Consider the following 19,588-nt stretch of genomic DNA (forward strand, 5'->3'; position numbering starts at 1 on the left):
GTGAGTGTAAGAAATTATTCTGCTTGTGGTAGCACATGCAGGATGCCCTTTCACAGTAATCCCTTTTCACTTACAGTTATGAAAGTCTTTACCCATATTGCTGTATTTGTGTGACACTCACCTCTGAGCTGTATGTAATAAGCAGAACTTGGACTCCAAAAAGCTTCATTTTTACTAGTGTCTCTTGGGAAACTCGGGAAAGATTCACCCATTGTATCATTTGATCACCCCAGTTCTAGGTACTCCACATGCTCGTTCAGAAATGAGGAGAAGGACTTGGTGTCTTGCCAAGTGTCTGGATCTGTCAGTATATGCTCATACAAAGTTTATTCCAAATCCAGATCCAGACCAAAGTGTATCATTTGAGCAGCAAATCATTGGAAATGTGTGTATATAGCCAAGAGGTGTCAAAGAATGCCTTTCATAATCTCTTCTAAGCCTCATTCCTACAAGAACAGAGAAAACTCAATAACTCCAAGAAAATATGTGCAAATTTGCTTTGATGTTAATAATACACACGTATATTTGTTGGATTTTTCAACACTATTTCAGAGAGAATGCATCAAAAAACTAGATCAAGAAGGCAAGGCTTGTCTTGTGCTTCCCTGAAATCTATTTCTTTGGGAAAAGCCATAGCTTCTCTTTAATGTACAAGTTTATTTTTCTCAGAAGAAATCTCTTCACCAAAGAGTTTAAAAAAATTGGGAAGGCTCTTGTTTCACTTGAAGAGCTAGGGCTGTTGTGAAATTCTCAATAGCATTAACAGATGCCTTGCACAAATGGCATTATGCACCTCTGTTCTTTCCACCTGAGCAGTTCATCTCTCTGAGTGGCCATTATCTCTTGAGAAACACTTGACCATCACCATCATGTGCTGCAGTTTCTCAATATTTGGTGCATTCTGGTTAGTTGAAAACTGTGCTACTGTCTCAGTTCTGGGTTTATTTTTCATTCTTAGAGTTTTTTTAATTCACAGTTGAAGTCCAGTCTTGGGCTAGAGTCAGCTTTGATGAAACAATAATCAACATGTAGGTTGTTGGAATTTTTTTTGCCTCTAAGGAAAGCTCATTCAGAAAATGAGATGATAGTGACATGAAGTGTGTAAGTAGAAAGTGCAGTGTGTAAGGGAGCGGGTCACCGGATTTGTGTTGCAGCAAGCTTCAGGATTTCATTTCAGGAGGGAATGAAGTGCGTGTGTGTTGTGCTTGTTTGTTTGGGCTTTTTCTTTTCATAATAAGTTCATAAGTTTTTCATAAGTTGATGAAGGACTGCTGCTGCATACAAACAAACAAATGGTGTGAGACATGAGCTTCTTAAGTTTGACGTCTTCATACCTTAATAGTTAAATCTGTAAACCTGCTTAGGTACACAGAAGGTTTTTACATTATGCAGTATAGTATTCAATCATGTGCATCAGCAGCAGTTCTCTGATACTTCATCAGTGAGTCACAGAAAGCAATTATTTGGGTTTTGAACCTGTGGATATTTGCCTCGATGGTAAATGAAGGAACTTGCACCAGAACCGAAGTCAGATTTCTCTCTGCATAGATAACATTGATGGCATAAATCACACAGTTCTGCCCAGTAAAGATCTTCATTCTTAGAAGTAACTGTACAAATACATGCACCTATCATATAAATGTCAGGAATTTATTAAAGTAAATACAGTTTCTAGTTATTGTCTTCTGCTTCTGTGAGCATTTGATATCTTGCAAGTTAAAAAGGGTGGGAGCATCAGCTTCTCAGAGTAGCATTAATCATTTTGTTTTGGCTATAAATCTGGGAACAAAATGATTAAATAGACTGGAGAAGAGCGGAGGGAAATTCAAATAAAAAGGCACTTACATTTATTGCATTGCAGGGTTGTTTTTGGGAGCAGAGTATGTCTCTTGAGACTTTGTTTCTTATCCATTTTATAGAGCTCTGGCCTCTTAACAGCACTGCTTTAATGACTTGTTCTTGGGGTTCTGAGTTGGAATCAATGCTTGCCAGGAAAACAAGCCTGTTACAAAGAGGTCAGATTTCACGAGACAGCAATAGACTTGTAAAAACAGATTTTACTGGATCAAATAAAGTCAGAATTAAGATGAAACCAGAGATGTACATAAAGAAAGATACAGAGAGAGCAAGTATTGCACTAAACTGATAAACAATATATGAACTTAGATAAGAGGTAAGCAGGGATTTTTTTGTTTCTAAAAACTCCATTTAGTAGCATTAATAAGTTTTTTTTTAAGATTTTGTGCAGTTCTTCATAGTTGTGACTTTTGCTGTCTTTAAAGATACATTTTCAGGGGAAATACATTGTTTCTGCTCAGATGGAAAAATGTTCTTTGTGTATCAGCTTCAATTAATAAATTGCACTGGACTTTCTATACAGTGTAGCTGAACCTGTTCTTGCCTGCTGTTGTGATGGGATTTTGTGGTCTGTGAAATACTAATTGCCTAAATACTAATACTAATTTGTAGTTCTGGAGAGTGTCACTTCTGTCTTTAATCTGCAGCTTCTATATTGTGTTTCATTTGTCTCACTGTGTCTCTTAAGGTAACTGTATAAGAAAATTCTGGATGCAATTTTTATAGTTCCAGTGGAGATGAAACTTTTAAAGCTGTGAAAGAGCTTTGCTTCAGTAAGCTTATATGATTACTTTCAGCCTTGTTGCAATGATCCTTTCTAATGCCACTGGCCATGGTGCAGCTGTGCTACAGAATGGCTCTGAAAATCACATTACAATAGTTTGGATTGTTCAAATAATTTATGCCTTTATTACATTCCTAGAGATTCTATTTTGAAATGTGAGCAGACTTGTCTAATTTGCTGCATCATACTTTCAGTAAATAAATGAAGAATGCAAAGCATTGTATTTTCTGTTAAGAAAGAAAATCTGTTAAGAATGGCAGTAGGGAAATATTCTGAATCCAGGTGAACACATGTTTGTGTTGTGAGAAATTAGAACGAAGAAGAAGGGAAGAAAGTAATGCAAACTTGGATTCTTTTATTCCTGTTTCTTCTTCTTTTCTCCCACCTCTCAATATTGTGGTGGAAGACTGCTGGAGAGCTGGATGGCATCAAATCCATCAGAAAGCAAATCCAGAAAGTTTAGCAGTATGGGAACAACCTCCTCTGTGTGCAGGTTATTTGCCTTGTGCTGAGTCTGTTTTGTGAAGTGAGCTTTTGTACATAGTCAAAGAACTCAGTCTTTTTTACTTCTGATGATTCCTTTGCTATGAAAAGAAATCCTTTTAAGGCAAGAACTGCTTTTGTGTCTCCCCAACAGGTTTTAAATGTGAGAGTTCTGTCGTAACACCTTTATGCGCGTTGTGGGGTTTTTTAATGTGTTCTTGAACCTGGTACTACTAAAACGTGAAAGAAAGAGCAAAAAGAAGAACCTAGTTCTGTTGGTGAGAGAGGACAGTTCTGTCTGCAGTGAAGGTGGGGAGGGAACAGCCTCAAAGTGTGTCTAGGGCTGTGTAGACCTGTTGCCAACAGCACAGGTTTGGCCACAGCATGGGGACCAGGGGCATCTCTGCTCCCTGTGTCCGGGTGGCTGAGCCACGTCCAGGTGCCAGACCTGGTTTACAGTGGCCACAGTGCTTGCAGCATGTGGCTCCAGCTGCTTTCAGGTGCTTTTGGTGGATCTGTGGTCTTGTTATCCCCAGTCTTTGGGAAGTCTGTTCATGGAGCTGCAGCACTTTGCTGGTGTGATTAGGAACACCAATTCCTGCAGTGCAAAAAAAGGGCATTTATTCACACCTGGAAAGGGAAATAGGCATGTGATCAATAGGAATCTTTCAGTTGTGTAGTTAGGCCTGTGCTAGGAGCAAATTTGTGTGTGGCAGTGGGGGGAGAAACCAGGTGAGTTCATGTTTCCTTCACACCCCAATATTAATCTCTCAATGCTGTGCTGTGCCATTAAAATTATGGGGAGGGGGAGCATCAGTAGAATGCCTGGTGTGCATCAGTGCTGTCTGTATTCTCTGTGGCATGCTTGAGGATGTCTTGGAGTAAACAGGATGAAAAATCTTTTCCATTAATAAATAAACAAGTAAACTGGAGAAATTATTTAAACACAAAACTTGAATATTAAGAGACAGGTAACTTTCTGCTGTTGGTCTATCTATTTCAACCATGTTTCTCTATCATTTATACAGGAGTAGAAATTTAATTGGAATCTGATTTTTTAAAAAAACAAAGGAAGTACCATTTACAGAGATTGCTCCCTCTGCAGTTACTGGGAGTGGAAATGTGTGAAATTTTTTGTGTTATCCAAAAGGAGTTGCTTCTGAAAAATTGCTCTGTTAGTTGTAAGTAGCAGTAAATAAGCAATTAATTAGCAGGTTTTCTATTACTTTCCCTTGTTTTTGAGCAAGGAAATCCAACAACTGATCAATTTCTTAGCTATTAGCTGCAGAGTATCTATTGATCTGCCACTTCAGTTGGCTCAATATTGTGAACTCCTCAAGTTGTAGATGCTCAAAATGACGTTGATGCTCTGTGCATCAGACGTTAGCTTGGTGACTGCTCAGACTGTTGGGATAAAAGTGTTCTCACCTGCTAAAACTTATTTTGAGATCTTTTTTTGACTTTGAGTTTATTTTCTTACCACACATGAATTTGTACAACTCTGCAAATGTTTTCTTTTATTAAAGTGAGTCAGGAACCAAAAGTTGATTTGGAAATTTCCTATTGCAGTAAAATTTTTTAAGGCTGTCCCAAACTAGTTGAATTGACTTGAACTTTGTTATTCTAATAATTGATATGGTTTCCAGCTGCATGCCAGTCAATTTGTATGCTTAATTCTATTTGAGCGTGTCATATTTATTTTCATTGAAACATTTTTTTACTGAATTAGGTTAAAGCAAAGTTATTTTAAGTAAACCTTCAACCAGTGAAAACGGCTATTGAGCTAAGCTGACAAGGCAGTTAGATCCATCTTTCTTTGCATACAGAAATAAAAGAGCTGTGTGAAGTATTTCTGGGTATTTTTACAAGTCAATCTATGAACTGGAGTTTGATTTAACCAGGAATTTTTTCTCACTTTTGTCCCTTAAAATTGATGTTCTCTTGTTTTTTAGCCATTTCTGCATTTGAAGTCCAGCCACTTTCAACTGAAGTCCAAGAAGGTGGAGTAGCTCGATTTGCCTGTAAAATAACAGCAAACCCTCCTGCCACTGTGACATGGGAAGTGAATAGAACAACTTTACCCTTAGTCATGGACAGGTATGTAGGATTACACATTTTAGAATATGTTTTATTTGTTGCTATCATTCTGATCCTGCTACAAGAAGAAGATCTGGATACTTGCAATGCCATTATGTGAAAAAGGTTCCATGTCAACTATTGAAATAGCTGGCTAATGAAGTTAAATATATGTTCTGAGTGCAGGCCAGAGTCACCCACTATTGTCTGCACAGTAATCACTAATCTTTGAATTCCTATTGGTGAATTTTGTATGCAAGATATCCTCAGGAGCAGGCATTGCAGTGGGGAACAGAATGGGTCAACTTTGGCTCTGGGGGTGGCTTGAACTAGTGGGATTGCTTTCAGTAAAGAATTGATGCTGAACTTGTTTTTCTTTAGAGGGACAATAAAGAATTATGTATACAGAAAATTGAGTTAAAATGCTTGATACCAGGGAAATTCCATGCAAGGGGGTCTTCTCATGAACTGATTAACTTGAAGAATACAGTCTGCTCTCACTAGATTCTTTTTCATGTCCAGTTTGTGTTCTTTGAACTGACTCCTGTGCTTTTTGACCTGTAACTCCATTTGAAAATGTCTAAGATACCCTGCATGCACAGGAAGGAAAAAAGAGAAACTAAAAATTTAAACCATAGGTGGGTTTCTGGGAACTGTACACCAGTTATGCCCATATATCAGAAGCTGCTGTAAAATATCAGCCAACCTGAACAGTATGAATGTAGTAACTGGCTAAAGAAGGCTGGGATGGTTGATTCTGAGGGTGAGAAAGATCTGCTTGTTGAAAGTAAATTCTTGTGCTCTCATTGTGGTGCTGAGGGGAATTTTGCCTGTAATTCAGAAAGGCAGGAAGGTGAGTCATGTATTGGGAATGTTTCTGAGTCTCCAGCCTGCTGTTCCCAGGTCAGTGTAGCAATGGCTGTTTGTAGATCAAGGAGTTAATTCCATCACCGTGTTTGCTGACTGAACGTTTGTCTACATTTCTTATTTTTGGTTTCTGTGGCAGGATAACTGCTCTGCCTACAGGAGTGCTTCAGATCTATGGTGTTGAGCAGAAGGATGCTGGGAATTACCGATGCGTTGCTACAACTGCGGCCAATAGACGTAAAAGCGCTGAGGCAGTGCTGAGTGTTATTCCAGGTATTTACCATGTGAGATTTTTTTCAGTGGCACCATCTTCTTTTTATTACACTATAGCAAAAACACTTAAAAGCCTTGAAAAGCTGTAGGTGAACCACATGTCCAAATAATTTTGCTTGCTTTTAACTTGTGCTAAAATATTGTTCAATGTAAGTGTCTCCAATTACTGAAGCAAGGCTTTGGTGTAAATGTAACTCTCAGTGCCTCTAAAAAAAATTGTTTTATTTCGTATTTAATTGAGTTTTTGTTCAACTGTGCTCACTTATCTTTTTTTTTTTATATTTGCAAAGCCTCAGACTTGAAGCCTTTTCACAAGCCATCTATAATAGCTGGTCCTCAAAACATTACAGCATCTCTTCATCAAACTGTCATACTGGAGTGTGTAGCCACAGGGAATCCAAAGCCAATCATCTCATGGAGCCGGTTAGGTAGGTCTCAGTATTACAGCATGCAGCCTTCAGCCTGTGGAGAGGAAGTAACACTGGAAAGAAAGGATTTGAGCAATTAGGTTTCGGTTCTGAGGCTTTGTGTAGTGAGTAACGATCAGGTTAGGGTAGGATGAAAGGGTGAAACACTTTCAGTTCTGTGCTGCAGTACTGCTGCCAAGGAGCCCCGAGGTTTTCTGAAGCTTTGGGCTCCCTGCTGCTGCTGTCTGTCTGCACTGTCCCAGGCACAGTGTGGGCACAGGGACAGGCAGGGCGGTGACCTCCAGGGATCCGTGACTGGAGTAGAACCGGTGGTGGGGGCACGTTGGGATGACTGCATCCATGAAACAGACCTGTAAGAGTTCCTTCCACTCTTCTTCTTAGAAGGCCTGTGAGAATGTAGTTTGCACCTGGTACTAACGGGCCATTTGGACTATGAATAGATATAGACAAACCCAGGAAAGTCAGCCTGGAAGGGGAGAAAAAGGAATGCAAGAATAATAACACTGAGCAGTGAATCACATATTTTTCATTAAAACCACTTTGTTTTCATTCCAACCTGTACCTAAATGTGGAAGCCAGGACTGTACATATAGAAGAAAACCATGAAAAAATTTCCTCCATTTCTATTTCTCAAAGTGTAAGAATTAAATGTATCTTTCCTGGTTGATTCAGTGGCTCTTACAGACAAACAAGTAGGAAGAAAGTTCACATTATAGTCCTAGAGCATTTGGTGTGAAAATAGGAGAAAGTACATGGTACTCAAATGTGTTAGTTTTATCTGCAGTGTAATTCAGGAGATGGTTGATCATTGCTTGTAAAGATGATGTGGATGTTGGTAGTGATGAACTGAATCATAGTGCTAGGCAGATGGGAGGCTAACTTCAGCTGAGGTGGTAAATTCCAGATATAAACCACTTAAGAAGTGATGAGGCCCAACCATCTGAATGGTCAGGTAGCTAGTGAAGATCAAAGTAAATGCAAAATGGGAAGTTCTGAAAGCTCAGCTGTGATTTCCTTTGCATTTCTTGACTTTTATACTCTAATCTAAACCATCACTGCATAGACAACCCAATTTAGTTAAGTTATTTAGATCAACAGCCTTGTAACCCACTTCTGCTGCCCTCTCACACAGACCACAAGTCCATTGATGTGTTCAACACGCGGGTCCTTGGGAACGGGAACCTGATGATCTCTGATGTGAAGGTGCAGCACGCAGGAGTCTACGTCTGCCGGGCCACCATTCCTGGCACTCGCAACTTCACAGTGGCAATGGCAACTCTCACTGTGCTGGGTGAGCCTGCTTCCATTTTCAGGGTTTGAACACCTTGTGCCTGTCCTCCTGAGCTCTGCTGTGTGCTGGGCCGACATTTAATCTCAAACATCATGTGTCAAGGGCTGTAGGGAGTCTGCAGAGATTGAACAGGTCACAGAACTGTGGCTGCGTTCTTCTGTCTGTTGACTTAGATGAGAAGTGTCAGATGCTCAAGATTTGAGTTGTGCGCTAGCACTTGGAGATACCCAGGTGCAATGTTTGCTCTGGGAAGACAGGCTTTCAACACAGAAAAGGACCCTGTAACCAAGTAAAAATATGTAACATGTATCTATGAGAGAACAGGATCTCATATCCTGGAGTTTGATTTGTTTGTATTCATAAATACATGAAAAAAATACTATATGTGCAGATAGTGTATCTCTAAACAAATGTGCTTTGTTTACAAGGAATGTGCTTTCTGCTTGTGTATATGTGTTTGGGTGGCTTGGTGAGAGATGTTTTTATTTGTAAAACTAATTATTATTATTGTTATGACCGTTCTTGCATTTGTAGGGGCTTGATTTTTTTAACTATTCTTTCCTCTTGTAACTTATCTATAGCTCCACCTTCCTTTGTGGAATGGCCAGAAAGCTTAACAAGGCCTAGAGCTGGTACTGCTCGCTTTGCTTGCCAAGCAGAAGGAAATCCTGCCCCCAAAATTTCATGGTTAAAAAATGGAAGGAGAATACACTCCAATGGTAGAATAAAAATGTACAACAGGTAAGATTGCAATTGCTGTAGGAGAGCTGTGCTAGTGATGTGCTACCAAAAGATGACATTACAGTAGCTAGCTACAGACAATCAAGAGAGAACTCAAGTCAACCTGAAATGGGTCATTAAATGTAGGAATGGATGCATATTAATCAATACCTAAAATCAGTAAGGCTTATTATGGTAAGTGCCTTACCTGGCAGGGAGGATGGGCAGCATGGAACTGTAGAGTTTCACCACAGAATTACTCTAGATTTAGAGAGTAGCAGAATCTTGCTACTACTTCTGTTGAGTGAGAAGTTTCTGTTAAAGACTTTGTAAAGGAATTGCAAGTTTAAGGGTCTGCTTTTTGCAGGGAGGAAATAGATGTGCAGTTTTGCTTTCACTGTGCCTGGCTTTGCAGGCACAAACAGAAACATGGCAGGTTTTGCAGAACACTTCAAGGTGCTAAATTTCACTGCTGAGCATCCATTTGTAATCGAAGAATTTGTGGCATGTAAGTCAATTATACTAAATTTAGGAAGCAGAGGCAAACATAACTTGTTTCACTTACATGGAGCTAAGTTTATCCAAGATGTGAGCTTCTTTTCCACCTTTTTCTTCCTTTTGGCTGCAGTAAATTGGTGATTAACCAGATCATTCCTGAAGATGATGCCATTTATCAGTGCATGGCTGAGAACAGCCAGGGCTCCATTCTCTCCAGGGCCAGACTCACTGTGGTTATGTCAGAGGACAGGCCCAGTGCACCTTACAACGTCCACGCTGAAACCATGTCGAGCTCAGCAATCCTGCTGGCCTGGGAGAGGCCACTGTACAATTCAGACAAAGTGATTGCATACTCTGTGCATTACATGAAAGCAGAAGGTAAGCAGTTTGATTTCAATGCCATCTAATGATTTGAATGTGACACAACTTGAATGAATTTGCAAAGACTGTCAGATTTGAATGGTTCATAGTCAGGGCTGTATCACAGCGTTCCAGCAAATAAATGCCTACTGTAATCAACAGGCAGTCTTGGGAAAAATGCTTTACCCACATCATCTCATTTTGGGACTGAGTGTTCTTCCAGCTTACCTGTGTCTGATGGCTCCAGTGAGCAGATTCTGAAGTTAGGACAGGACCTTAGAACCTGGAACCTCCATGGTGCTTTCTGGATTTCCCTGTCCTCAGCAGGAATTTCTGCCTATCCTCTTCAGTGTGTGCATGGCAGGGAAGAACAGGGCATACAGCAGGGTCCTGGGGGCTTACAGATCTGAACTTCTCACCACAGACTGCTCTTTTGTCTAGATCCCCAAATTCTTGTGACTTTACTGACTTTCATGTATTTGGAGTAGAATAGTTGATACTTTGTCTTCATTACCTTCTCTTAAAAGGAATATTGGCCAAATGGTAAAATCTACTCTTCTCTCACCCCTTGGTCTCCTGTAATGAGAAAAGTCTACTCAAATGCTGAATGGCCATGAGTGGCTTATCCCAGTCTCTGAAATGATATACAATAGAATGGAATGGATAGCTGGAATAAAAATGAGTAACTAGACATTTTAAAATCCCATAGTATTATATAATTGCTTTGAGTCAAGGTAATGTAAGGTGGTAGGAAACAGCCATTTTTCAAAAGCAGAAGGTGATGGCTTAATAACTTGAAAAATTGTTAGGTGCATGGCTTCAAGTAAGGTGCATTGCAGCCCAGTTTTCTCTGAGTGGTTTCTGTTTCCAGTGCTATTCAGTAAGTGGTTTATTCAAGGACAGGACTGCAGATGCTCAGCTCTGTGTGGAATACCAGCCTGCCATCTGCTAAACAGAGGACAGGAAGGACAGCTTAATTACTCTAATGCTGATGCAGGAATAGCCACATTTGCTTTTGCAAGTAGGATATTTCAGGAGAATTTTGTCTGAAGGAAGGAAAGAGTTTTAAAAGATAATGAGAACAAGAGGTGTGGGAAATTACCCCCTACTCTTTCAGTCTCTGAAGTACTGTGCTCACAATCCCCTCTTACAGCTAATATGAATAAAGTCACACTGGATAATTTATCTGGATAACTGTGGAGAGCAGAGACCAGATAACTTCAAACAAACCTGGGAAAGTGTCCTTAGGGAAGTTTGTGCAGGAAATAATCTTGCACAGTAGTAACAGGAGGTATCTTCTGGAATACGTTTTTCGCAAAATAGTTTTGCAGTCCCTGCCTTATTTGCTTGCTTATCCAAAGGTTATATTTTGTGAAATGAGATTATAGCTTGTCTTGGTTTAAAAAATAAAACAAACTTCAAACAAAAGCAAGCAGCCAAACAGAAACCTCTGATTTATTTGAATGTACTTTCGCAAATACCCATGACTGTCTTGTGGTATTTATTTTATTTAATGTAACATTGTTGTGCATCCTTTCACATTAGTTAAAAAATCCACACAAGGAGAGTGGAGAGGACTGTGTAAATAGGAGTAATTACAGTGGTGGAATTCAAAATGTAGTAGATCTGCACGTGTTTCTAATTTTTAACATGAATGTATAGTATCAGAAATTTTCATAAGAACTCAAACCTTACTTTTGTCTTATTTATAGAAAAATGTTGAACTTCAAGGGTTAGTAGACTGCACTTCTGTAAAAACAATAACTTTCTAAGTGATAGAGTGATAGCGTGTAAACCTTTCTGAGGATCTTGTTCTCATATCAGAGCTGTTACTGAAAGTCTAGGACATGCATTTATGAAAAATTATCACATCAACCATCTCTCTAAAGTAAATTGAGAAACAACTACATTTAAAGTAATGCAAATTAAATATTAAGGAAAATATTTTGATGATATTCACATCGTACCAGATCATAGAGGTTCTAATATAGACTGTTGACATTGCCAACATCTTATTTATTCTCTAAGAATTCTAGATAACTATTTATTAATATAAATATTATGTATTAATGTATTGCTTTCATCATTCCCTTCAGCTTGTCTTTCCCCATTCCACCCTCACACCCTGTTTCTGACCATAATGAAGGTTAAAAACTATCTCAGATACATCTGACTTGATGAAGTTTTATCATTGCTTGAAGCTTCTTATGAACATAAATGTATAAGCAAAAAAGTTTGCTCTCTATATTGCTCTCTTGGACATATTGCTCTCTAGTTTTAGTTAGGAACCTCCTTTACAAGTGTGAGGAAAGAAGATAGTATTGCCAAAGGAAAACAGTGCTTGCCATATCTCCTAAGTTGTACTGATGTTTAGGATTCCATAAACTTTAAACAGAAAGCAAAACTGGATAATGCATTAATAGTATGTAGTTTTAAAGTGTTTTTTTAATAGACATCAGTGTGGTAAGTTTTTTGAATACAAAAGATGCCATCACTTATTGTTACATCTCACAACTCATGTATTCCAAGGTTTCACTGTAAAAATAAATTCAGGTTCTCTTCCCTATATAAAAAAATGTTAGTGTTTTAATCAAGCTAGTTGAAAAAACTAACAGGTGTGGGTTTTGTGTGTTTGTTTTTTGTTTCTTTTAGCAGAATATTTTACATTCAAATTGGGGTCATAGTAGCAAGAAGAATAAGAGTCTGATGAGCGTGCATGTTGGAGTGTGTTAATTCCTTGTTAGTAATTTAGAAAAGGCACAAAGGGGACACTGATTGTGGTGGAAGGCAAGCCTTGTTCTCTATTATGGCTGTTTCATTAGGGCCTCTGCATGAGGCCCAGCAATCCTTTCAATGAGAGAACAAGTCCTTTTAATTTGAGCTCAAGGATCTTGTTTAGCAGGTCAGAAATCGTGCCTTGCAATTCCTAATTAACAAGTCATTAACTAGTCTGTTGTGAGATGCTCGTAATCTTGTCTAATTAAAATGCTATCAAGTTAATTCATAAATGTGGGAAAACTTAATGGTGGAATTTGGCTTTCGTTTTGTTTAAATTCAGTTGTGAAGAGGAGGAGCTGGCTCTTACAGAGTTTTGATTAAGTTGACATGCACTTGGTGTGAATTGTTCCTTAACACAGCAGCTTTCACCACACTTGGTCCACTTTATAGGCATCCTCTATAGGAATAAAGCCCAACAAAGACAAGAACTGCTGCATGCATTGCTATGCATATTTTAGTGTGAATTGCTGACACTTTTTTCTTTTTTTTTTTCTTTTTTAACAACTTGCTAAGAAGACAAACATTTTTGAAGATTATTCTGGTCTGTTCTTATTGGCCTTTATCCAAATTAAAATAAAAACCATGTCAATCAAATGTAATAGAAGTTTCAGGGCTAAAATGAGATCCTTTTGCTGAATAAATTCTTTTTGTTCTTTTGGTGGGCAGGAGGGTGTTTGTTTTGTTTTTGATGGAGTGGAGCCCTCACATTCCTCACAGTCTACTATAGAAAGGCTCTGTAAATAGGTTTTGAAAAAAAAACCTGACTCTAAACAAATAGATTTAGAAGCTGGGTATGAATGATATGGCTATTAGAGCTTGTCCATTGTGTTACTGTACAGTGAGCACAGTTTGTTGTGACTAATGCTAAATAGGGTTTAGAGTTGCAGTCAGCATCCCTTATTGAGGAAATCCCGAAACACCACAATCTATACTACAGCAAGACACAGTTACTTCTGTGCATAAGAGCTTTTGCTTAACAGAGTTGAAAAAACAGAGGTTGGCTGGGGAAGAACATGAAATTAAATTCATAAGATCTTAAAGCCAAGATACTGTGATGTTTGTGGATTTCCAGCAATTTTTGTTTGTCTAACCCTTGTTTTATCCTAGGTTTAAATAATGAAGAGTACCAAGTGGTCATTGGAAATGATACAACCCATTACATCATTGATGACTTGGAGCCAGCCAGCAACTACACCTTCTATATCGTAGCTTACATGCCTTTGGGGGCCAGTCAGATGTCAGACCATGTGACTCAGCACACCCTGGAAGATGGTAAGAAGTCATTTTGGTGAATGTTCTTATCTGCACTGAGTCAAACTGTGCAGTCCAGTGATAACAGCTCTTGAGGGTCTTGAATTTCTGTTGGTACCAGTGAGACTTCTGGATACCACAGTGCAAGACAGCAGCTCATGAAAGGAATGAGAATAAAATAACATTCTGACAGAGCAACAGTGTGTATTACACAGAGCCTCTTTCTATGTTGAAAGACATTTCATTAAATCATGTCAATAACTGTTCTAGATCTTTAAGAACTCCTTTCATGATGAGAATTTGATAATAGCCTAGACTTTAGTCTCTATGACGCTCTCTTGGGCATCTGCAATGTGGATACAGCTGCACACCTACCACATCTTTTGCAAACTTTATAGGAAAATTTGAAATACCTATTTGCTATACAGGAAAAAAATTAACCTGTTGTTTTGGGGGTTTATGTGTCTATGTGCTTTTTTTAGTAGAATCAGAATTTTGTACAAGACTTCGCTGACTTATTTCTGTGCAATGATTTAATTAATCTGTACATCATGGCAACAACACACTGTTTAGTGTAGATCATTAGATCTGATTAATAAATTCTGACAGGGTTAAGCTTTGGCAGCATGGAGCATTGCCATTTCTAGTTGTCTGCCAGTCTCTTTGTCAGAACCCTCATTACAGAGTAAGTGGAAGAAAACATGCACCAAGTGTTCAACTGTGCAGGTTGTTGTCTCTAACCTTGGCAGGCTGTGTGTCAGACCAGTCAGGTGCTGATTGCCTTTGATTACTGCTGGCAGCAATAAGAGAAGATGTTGAGGGCCTTACAGAAAAAAATTTGCTTAAGCTGTTTTGTATGCTGCAGGTGAGAACTGTCAAATTATCTCTAAACAAGAATCTACAGAACTTGTTGGATTATTTATTCTTACATTACTGGCATCTCATTGTGGGCTGAGGTATCAGACAAGGATTTTCTATCTTTTCCCTGAGCTCAAAAGCTTTGTCTTTGCCTTTTTAGTTCCCTTGAGAGCTCCTGAAATCAGTTTGACGAGCAGGAGTCCTACAGATATTCTCATATCTTGGCTGCCCATCCCTGCAAAATACCGGCGAGGCCAGGTGGTGCTGTACCGCCTGTCCTTCCGCCTCAGCACCGAGACCAAGATCCAGGTGCTGGAGCTGCCGGGCACCGCTGCCGAGCATCTGCTCGAGGGGCTGAGGCCCGACAGCGTCTACCTGGTTCGCATCACGGCCGCCACCAGGGTGGGCTGGGGGGAGGCGTCCCTGTGGACCTCGCACCGAACTCCCAAAGCCACGAGTGTCAGAGGTAATTCTCAGCATGCTGCGCGCTGAACAGCAATGGCTTTTGGGGTTGTTGGATTGCTACGTTTTCTTTTTAATTCAAATTGCATAGAACAGAAGGAAATGAGGCTAGAAGCTAAAGCATCTGAGCAGCTCACAAACATGGACTAGAGTTTCCTGTGCTATTTTGTTCCATGTAAAGTACATTTCTGCAAACTGGAACACTGCACATTAGCAGTGTAATGCTCTAATAAGGATCTAAGTTGTTTCATGTATGTCTGTGTTATAAAAAATGCATGTATTTTTGAATATACAAATTGACTTGATATGTGAAGTCTAATTTGTTATAATCGAGCTTTGGATTTTATTATTATTTAGTAATATCATGCAGAAGAACATTCAACTTCACACAAATAGCTTGAAAATTATGCAGATTTGAATTTTTAACTTTATTGCTTAGCTGTAGTTCACATCCTTCTGCTTTGGATTTAATTGAGTTTTGACTACTAGTGAATTATTAACACTTGATGAAGTGTGATGGTATTGTTAATCATATTTGCTTTGGCTTGCTTTAAAACAGGAAGTAACTTTGTAATTATCTTTGGATTTTTTTTTTATTTTTACTTAAAAAGAACTACCTTATAAATTAATTTATTTATTTATTAAGATGCAGAATTAAAAGCTGTTTCTATTCTGTTGTATTCTAAATTAAACTGTTAGATTTAGGTTATAGGGAGTCAGATATCATAAGAAAGAAATAATTACAGGAATACACAGATGAGCTAGAATCGAAGTTTAGACTGATGGACATCCAGATTTTTGCATGAAAAATAGCTCTTTCTCGAGTACAAGACTATTTTCTAGATGTATTTCTCTAACCCCAGCACCGAAGTCTCCCGAGCTGCGTTTGGAGCCCATGAACTGCACAACCATTGCAGTGCAGTGGCACCAGGACGCTGAGGACACTGCAGCTGTCCAGGGCTACAAACTGTACTACAAGGAAGAGGGGCAGCAGGAGAATGGACCCATTCTGCTGGATGCCAGTGACCTGGAATATACTGTCAGTGGTTTGGGTGAGTGCACAAAATACTTCTCAACACTTTTGGAAGACAGTGACACTTTAGAGAGCTTAAATCTCTACACCTGTAAGACAACAGAGTTAGGTTTGGCCACCTATTTTCCCAGCTATAAGCTTTGCAATCTTGACTTAGGCTGCTGAGGGAATAATCCTCTCACAAAATATGTGTTGCACAACACTTAGATAACCAGATCTTGTAAGTCTTGTATAAGTTGGAAGGACACCCATCTACTTACCACAAGATACAGAACTTAGTAAATGCTGCTCATGAATGACATATCTTTTTAATAATCACTTTAATATGCAGGTTTTTAATATTTTTGGTGTTTATGACTGATCAAGGAACAGTGAAAGATTAATACAAAACACCAAAGATTTTTCTCTGCTATTTTTAGCCTATTTCTGTCTTACTCATAGCCTTTTTCACAGGTATACTGCATGACAAGCACTGCTTGTTCAACATAGAAGCAAGTAGATCTTGTGCATGTTATAATCCTGTTAATATTTTTAAGGAGTACTGGTAAATATTTGCAGGACTGAGCACAGAGATTGCTGAGTACCACTGGAGTCCTTCCACTTACCACCTGACTCTTTCCTCCTGTAGCTTTTGCAGTGTGTATTAGTACAGATGTGTTGGGATCATCCTGAGGTAGAAGGTACTTTGTTTGCATGCAGAATTGAGAGTTTATTTATCAAAAGACGCAATCTATCACATAATCAGCAAAAGTAATATAGGACTTGGCACTTGCTGCTTGAAATGTGTTGATAGTTTACTTGGTGGTATTCTGGAGAGTTAATCTTGACTAAGTTATCAAAGTTGCCCTGCAGTCTTAACTAGGTCAAATGCCTTCCTGACCATGCTCAAATATTCTCATCTGCTTCGTACAGTTGAGATACAATTTTAGGGGAGATTTGAGGGGAGTATTCTGGTCTGTTAACTGGACAACTGACCATCTGTGACCATTTCTAGCCAGAGCATCTGGCAGTGGCCGACTGTTTAACAGAGCTGTGAGACAAAAGAGCACTTTTGAGAGCACAGAAAGGATGTGGTGTCTGTGTGTCCTGGGACAGAAATGCATAAATCTTTTTCTTATTATGCAATTATAAGCTGTAATTTCAAACACGTGCAAACTTATTAACAATGTGATCTACATTATATGGATTTTCTCAGTACACTAATACTCCTCAGATGAAAATACTATTTTAAAGAATTCTATTAAAACATATATTATCTGTGTGGTTTTGTTGGAATTTCTTTCTGTCGAGCATGTAGACAGATGGGAAAATGAAAGAAAAGTGAGTTTGGAAATTGCAACTTTCACATAGTCACAGTTGACTGAATTGCAAGAAGGAAGAATTCATGTGCTTGAATTAACCATTCAGTCATGATGCATGTGATGTGTTGAGTGTTTATTCTTTATCATAATTCTCGGTATCTAAATATGGTGACCAAAATATGATACATTCCATATACTCTGATTGCTGTAATTTATATTTTTTACATCTACATAATTTGTGCTGCTGTAGGCTGGTTTCACTGAAGAATAGTTGTTTTTTTTTTTTTTTTCTTTAATGGGATGTATTGAGTTATTTGAAGTGTATATCAGATATGAATTTTCCTAAGTTTTTTTTTCTTTTGCTTTATAGCATTTACAGTAAAAGACATTCATCACTACAGCTACAAAAGACTTAGCTCAGGAAAATTTATTAGGTCATGATTTTCCACTGCTAAGATGATTACTTACACTGCAGCTTGGAAAGTTCACAGAGACTTCTTGTAGTGATAGTGCCTGTCTGACTACTCTGATTGCCCTTTGCCAAACTGCCTGCTTGAAATACTTGTGCATGCCAAATTATTTCTTAGAAAGCAGCACACAGCCAATCTTCTGCTTCTGGAGCTGCACATGTGGTGATTATAGCAGGTAGAATTGTATGCAGTCTATAAATCCACAAAGACTGTAGCCACATCCACACATCAAGAAGATGCTTTGTTCTTCTTTTTATTTCTGGTGAATAATCTAAGTAATATGGACCAGTGCATGTATTTATTTATGCATTTAAAAACTAAAAGTATTAGTTATTAGGAAGTGGTCCTGCCTGGTACAATCTGAGGTGTAACAAGGCACGCCACCACACTGGGGTTTCTGACTATGGTAAACTGATTTTTCATGAACTGGACAGAGGCTTTGAGGAGTGATGTCCTGTCATCCATTTGCCTCTCCTGAGGACATTAAACTACTGATTTATTGACAGAGTCTTTAAAATAAATATCTTCATTATGAGCCACAGGAATTAGAACACTGGAAGTGTGAAACTTGAAGGGGAAAGGTGTGTGTTAAGACTTCTGGTGTAATATATGTTGGATAATATGGTCAAAAGGAAAGGTTATTCCTAATTTGAAAGGATATGCTCACAGTCCTAGGTGCTTCCCAGTGGCAAAGAGGTAGCAGTTTCTCATGCATTATCTGTTGCCACTGAATTTATATGGCTTCCAAACACTCCCTCTTCATGTCTTTGTCACAACCTACAGCTGCCCTACATTCCCTGTTCTTTTGCATAGTTAATAAACTGCAGATAGACTTCTAGTGACATTTAGAATATGTCAATACATCTGTCCATGGAACTTTCTGCAGATGTTGGTACAGATGCCTGTTATGCAAGATATGTGTATTAAAGAAGACATTTCACTTACCCTGTGGCAATTAAAGTGCGTCACAAAATGAGAGTTCATGATTGTCTCTAACCAGAGAGAATACTAGGATTGTTATTACAAGCACTGTTGATTGCTTGGTTGTTGGTAGCTTTGATATAACTACTGTAAATGATTGCAAATGTCTACAGGACTCTTGATGGAAGAATAATTATGATAGATAAAGCAGAATCAGCAGTGTGAGTGTGAAATAGATTTCAATGATTAAACGTGGAATGCAGCAATATGAATATTATACTGCATATTTTTAGTCTCTTGTTGGTTCCTACCTTGTGTTCTGAGACATGACCTCTGTTTCTCCAGTGTAGGTCTACCCAGTTACTTCTGTGTGTTTTTAAACTGGATTATTTAGCATGATAGTCACCATGTAAATAGAATTAAATGATCTGATCATTTATTTTCAAAATAAATATCCACAGTTTCACATAGACATTTGTTTGTGTTAAAGGTCTTTGCATTTATTTTTCAATAGCAGGCCATTTCCTAGTCCAGTGTAAAATTCCATTATTACTTGAATGTGCCACAGAAGCAGACCCTTGGGTGCATACCATGCATTTTTGCCTCTATTTTTAATTCCTCCATTGCTTCCTCCTGGTCAAGAAATTTTTCCCTCACAGAAAGTCTTTCATTGTGAGGCTTGATAAGCCTGCTGGTACCAGGTAATTGTTCAGGATGTGTGTTCAGAAGTTGAAGTGAGTTTTGCTGGTAGAAGCAGGTTTGTTGGGGAACGTCCTCGCTATGCAACAGGAGAGGGATTGGAAAAACTTGAAAGTTAAAACAGTGTTCAGAGAAGCTCAGCTTCCCCTTCAAGTGTGTTTAGATTATTATTTTCAAA

At 38.6% G+C, this 19,588-nt stretch overlaps 1 protein-coding gene across 1 annotated transcript in view; it reads left to right on the forward strand.

The window, feature by feature from the left end:
• Positions 1–19,588, forward strand: part of PRTG (protogenin) — an 81,502-nt gene that overhangs the window by 24,515 nt on the left and 37,399 nt on the right. Inside the window, 9 exon segments of the mRNA XM_032750315.3 lie at positions 5,077–5,221; positions 6,207–6,340; positions 6,631–6,768; positions 7,901–8,059; positions 8,641–8,800; positions 9,408–9,655; positions 13,523–13,687; positions 14,685–14,990; positions 15,850–16,038. Coding sequence (XP_032606206.2) covers positions 5,077–5,221; positions 6,207–6,340; positions 6,631–6,768; positions 7,901–8,059; positions 8,641–8,800; positions 9,408–9,655; positions 13,523–13,687; positions 14,685–14,990; positions 15,850–16,038 — 1,644 coding nt within the window.

Source organism: Taeniopygia guttata, chromosome 10 (genome assembly GCF_048771995.1).
Source record: "Taeniopygia guttata chromosome 10, bTaeGut7.mat, whole genome shotgun sequence".
Lineage (NCBI taxonomy): Eukaryota > Metazoa > Chordata > Aves > Passeriformes > Estrildidae > Taeniopygia > Taeniopygia guttata.